This window comes from Gadus morhua, chromosome 16, assembly GCF_902167405.1.
Source record: "Gadus morhua chromosome 16, gadMor3.0, whole genome shotgun sequence".
NCBI classification, from domain to species: domain Eukaryota; kingdom Metazoa; phylum Chordata; class Actinopteri; order Gadiformes; family Gadidae; genus Gadus; species Gadus morhua.
The window spans coordinates 6,034,459-6,039,458 of record NC_044063.1 but is presented as its reverse complement, the minus strand read 5'-3'; the positions used below and the strand labels follow the sequence as shown (position 1 = coordinate 6,039,458).

Here is a 5,000-nt window from a genome sequence, read left to right as displayed (position 1 = left end):
GATGCCGCCGTTGGTCACCAAATCGAAGCTGCGAAAAGGAAAGAGGCCGGGAGTGTTAGGGCTAATTGCCATGGCGAGAGAAAGCATGAATTGCGTATTTCTGGTCGGCCATTAGAGGAGCCTCCATTAGAGCCGCGTGTGATCTGCGAGCTGTTTCTCCGACCGGATTAAACCGGGCGCCCGCGACAATGCACAACAAATGTAATGAACTTTTTTCTTTTAATTAAGTGGAGCCATAAAAGATCAAATTGTAATGAATTCATCCGACGGGAATGAAAGAGCGGCGCCGAGAGAAAGACGGCGCTCCAGTGTTTAGCGTTATCTAGCGGCCGCACGCAGCACGCGCGCTAGCCGGAGACACAATGGAGCTCGGTGAAGACGTCAATTCAAGGAACGCCGGCGCAAAGCGGCCTATCGTATAATTGCGCGACCATTATACATCTGCACTCACGGCGCCCCTTTCACTGCTACACCGTCGCTGCAAGGAGCGATTCCCGCTGCAGCTGTGTTTCCCTGCTCAAGGTTTTCTTTCCAGCGCTGGGTCTTTGCAAGAGTTAGCAGGGTGTCGAGGTAATGTAACGAATAAAGTTATTCCTCCAGAAGCGAGGCTACGATAAGCCCCTCCTGGGTTTTCCATCCCTCACTTGAACTCGCTTGTTTGTCTTCCTTTCATTATGTGGTGTCGTGCTTTTATATCGGGAAATAAATAAGGAAATAGGAAATAAAAATGGATGATGTTGGCCCTGTGAAGGCTTTTTTGAGGACTGCTGCTGTAGTTAAGGGGGCTATAAAAAGAAAGTTACATTGAGTTATACGGAGATCAGGAGCTACGTGGCTGGAGGGTATAGAGACCCCTATAGCTCCTCGTCTATAGAAGGTACCTGCCTCTTCCTCACACCTTGCCACATTTAAATATAGGTTGTTTGCGTGTTAGCAGCAGAAGAGGAGATGTGAGCGCCACGTCCCCATCGATCCGATGTGTCAGCCCTCTCATCATTCTGAGAGCCCTGCAACTCAACCCCTATGCCCCCTGACACACACACACACACACACACACACACACACACAATCTCCAGCGCAAACACACACACACATATACATATTATCCAACACACACACACCCACCCTCACTGGACACAAACACAATAACATGCGCACACAGACACACGCGCATACACACACACACACACACACACACGCAGACACACACACAGCGGTTGCTACACCCTCTCAGCCCGGAGGAGCTGTCAGTGCTTGGAGACTGAGCTCAGGCTGCTCCATCTGCATTTCTCTCTGCAACAGGCCTGCGCTGCTACGCACTGCACGCGCTCAGCACTTTATACCCAGCATGCTAAGAACCAATTAGCTCTGGGGTCATCTGTGAATCCCCCGGGACCCAGGCTGTGATCACACACAACCACACACACACACACACAGACATGCGCGCGCACACACACACACACACACAAACAAAACAACGCACACACATGCGCGCAACCACACACACACACACACACACACACACACACACGTGCACACAGACACATACACACGCACACATACACGAACACGCATAAAGAAACACGCACAAAAACACATACACAAACACACGCACACACACATAAACACACACACACACAAAGCTCCTCTTTGCCCTAAACTCCAGGTACAAAGCGTGCCTAACCTGCGCCTCTTACCTCACATTAGCCATGCCCCCCCCCCCTCCCTCAGTGTGGAATACTATAAAAGGCCTTCGTTTGATCGCAGGCCGTCCCCTGGGGGCGAATGAATCTGATTGGCCGAGACAACAAAACAAAAAGGGGGCCTGTTCCGCCCTTGGAGCTCTGCCCTTGGCCGGGGGGGGTAGGGTTGCCTGGGGGAGGTGGGGGGGGGGGGGAGGGCCTGGCTGGGTGGTTGGGGGGGACAGAGTCGATTGAGAGCTGCGATAGCGCTGTCCTTGTGCTAATGCGTTTTGTCTGCAGCCACAGAGGGAAACCTGAGTCACCTGGCCGGGGCGAGCTGCGTGGAGACAAGCCAACCCGGGCTCCTCTTCCACCTCCCCAAACACCTCTGGACGGTTAGCCGCGCGCCGCCGCGGCTAATCGATGGCGGGGATCCGCTGGCTTTCATCAGCAGCCACGACGGCCCTTTAGACATGTGACAAACCGCATTAAGCCGGCTGCGACGCGCGCCCCAGCCGGCCCTGACCTCGGGGCAGCCACGCGGCTCAGCCCCCCGTGCCGATGGAGGGATGCAGCGGGCCCGGGCCCCATACAAATAAGAAGCTAATCGTTAGCGCGGAATTAGCTTATGTATATTTATCAGGGACGGAGAAAGCAACTCAATCCCTCCTGTAAATCTCAAGGGCAATCTAAAGACCTAACTAAGCACTGCGGGGAGAGGACGCCTGGGCAGCCAGGTGGTGCAGCCGGAGAGAGAGAGAGAGAGAGAGAGAGAGAGAGAGAGAGAGAGAGAGAGGGGAGGGGGGAGGGAGAGAGAGAGAGAGAGAGAGAGAGAGAGAGAGAGAGAGAGAGAGAGAGAGGAGAGAGAGAGAGAGAGGGGGGGGGAGGGGGGAGGGAGAGTGTGTGTGTAAGGTAGAATGAGATGAAAGGTAGAGAAAGAGATAAGGAATGAGCAGAAGAGGGAGAAAGAGAAAGAATGCAATAGACAACATTAGAGAGAGAGAGAGAGAGAGAGAGAGAGAGAGAGAGAGAGAGGGGGGGGGGAGAGAGAGAGAGAGAGAGAGAGAGAGAGAGAGAGAGCGAGAGCGAGAGCGAGAGAGAGAGAGAGAGAGAGAGAGAGAGAGCGAGAGAGAGCGAGAGAGAGAGAGAGAGAGAGAGAGAGAGAGAGAGAGAGAGAGAGAGAGAGAGAGCGAGAGAGAGAGAGAGAGAGAGAGAGAGAGCGAGAGAGAGAGAGCGAGAGGGAGGAGGAGGTGAAGCACAGGAGGAGGAATCTAGGAGGGAGCAGGTGTTGGTTCAATTGGAGCCACTTTCACTTCTAAACGAGTGAAGAAGAAAGAGCTGAGGGAAAGGGCTTCCATCTCCGGCAGAAAAGTTATCCGCGGGGCGGAGAGGGGGTCTATGGGGGGGTGGAGGGGGGAGGACAGGTAATTTAAAAAACCAAGCCCCTTGGACAATAAAGAACACATCATAAAGACGGGGCTGAGACAGCCCTCACATTTCTAAGTGGCTGAACAGGTGCCGGTCTGATTTCACGCTGCTGCGCGCCTGTTTACAGTGATTGCAGGGGAGTTTCAGGAGACTGCACGTGTTTACAGCCCAGGAGGTCCGGAGGGTTGCCACGCCTGGTGTAAGGCAAGGGGGGGGGGGGGGGGGGGGAGAGAGAGAGAGAGAGAGAGAGAGAGAGAGAGAGAGAGAGAGAGAGAGAGAGAGAGAGAGAGAGAGAGAGAGTGTGCAAGATGCCCGCCATGAAAGGTAGAGAAAAAGATGAAGAACGAGCGGAAGAGAGAGGGGGAGAAAGATAAAGAGCAAGAGAGAGAAGAGAGAGACAGAAAGAGGGAGAGAGAGAGAGAAAGAGAGGGATGGATAGAAAGAGAGCGAGAGAGAACAAGAGAGAGGGAGAGAGAGGGAGATTGAGAGAGAGGAGGGGGGGGGGTTGGGACAGAGGCAGAGTCTGTGTGTAAGATGCTCGGCATGAAAGGTAGAGAAAGATAAAAAGAGAGAAAGAGGGAGAAAATGCCCAGGATGAAAGAGAGGGAGATATGCATGAGGATGGCGAACATGGACTGGCGGGTAGATAAGTTAGGAGGAAGGAGGGAAAGGAGAGTGACCTAAGGCTATTGAAGGACCATCAGACCACCGGTGGAAGAGTGAGGGAGACAGGGGTTGAGAGGGAGGGAGACAACGAGATATGGGGGAAGAAAAGGGAGAGAAAGAGTGCAAGAGTTGGAGATGATTTGCAGGGTGGAGATGGTTAGCTCAGGACAACAGTTATTTCTGGAATGGAGAAGAGTTAGAGGGGGAAGGGAAGACCAAGAGAGTTAATTTTGTAGATGAATATAGAGCAAAAGGAGAGAGGAATCGAAATACAGAGAGAAGAAGAGCGAGAGATCCACAGAGGAGAGAGAGAAGGAGTGTAACAATAATACACAGAGATTTTGACAAGTAGAAAAGAGGAGGACAACAGAGAGAGAGAGAGAGAGAGAGAGAGAGAGAGAGAGAGAAATGAATTTTTACTGAGGACGCTGTATGTGTGTGCTTGTGCGTGCGTGTGTGTGTGTGTGTTTCATGATCGAGGGGCTAGCTGTCCTGCCAACCTTTGTGACTCACCCTGACTAATAAATGAGGCACAAGGGGGGAGGGGGGTGTGGTCGTGGTTGCCGATTGGTTGTGTTTGGCTCAGGGCTAATTCATTAATTCTGCTTCTCAGCTCTGAGCTCTAATGAAATGGACGCCTGGGCTTCCTTTGAGTGTGAGGTGGTTTGTATTATACAAAAAAGGCAGACGGTACAGACCATAATTCAAAGTTAAACAAAGCGCTACGCTTGTCGTCCTAACCTAATTTACCTCCTATTCGAGAGAGAGAGAGAGAGAGAGAGAGAGAGAGAGAGAGAGAGAGAGCGAGAGAGAGAGAGAGAGAGAGAGATTCACCACTTATCTACCAGAGGGTGACAACAGCGGCGGTAAATCATGCTTGTTGTGGAGGTCCTGGGACCAACATACGTCCAGAATTAAAGTGAATTCTATTAATTACATCAGCCGTAGATAAATAATACATAGGATGAGGATGATGATGATGATGATGATGATGATGATGATGATGATGATGATGATGATGATACCAGGTGATGATTACATTTGCATTATTCATGCCGCCATGTGCAAAAGGAAGAGTGTACACTTTAATCATCGGACATGTGACTAATGGAAACCCAACATGGTTTACATGAGATAAATACCTTGATTCTACAACCCTTTATGAATCTAGAATGTATTTAGTTAAAAAAAAGAATCAGTTTGCACTAAGGGCACAACGTGTTC

General features: G+C 51.2%; 1 protein-coding gene across 1 annotated transcript in view; it reads right to left on the bottom strand.

The window, feature by feature from the left end:
• tenm4 (teneurin transmembrane protein 4) overlaps window positions 1-5,000 on the bottom strand; it is a 175,054-nt gene that overhangs the window by 52,793 nt on the left and 117,261 nt on the right. The window contains 1 exon segment of the mRNA XM_030380863.1: window positions 1-28. This exon segment is cut by the window's left edge and continues 234 nt beyond it. Within this exon segment, the coding sequence (XP_030236723.1) occupies window positions 1-28 (28 nt within the window).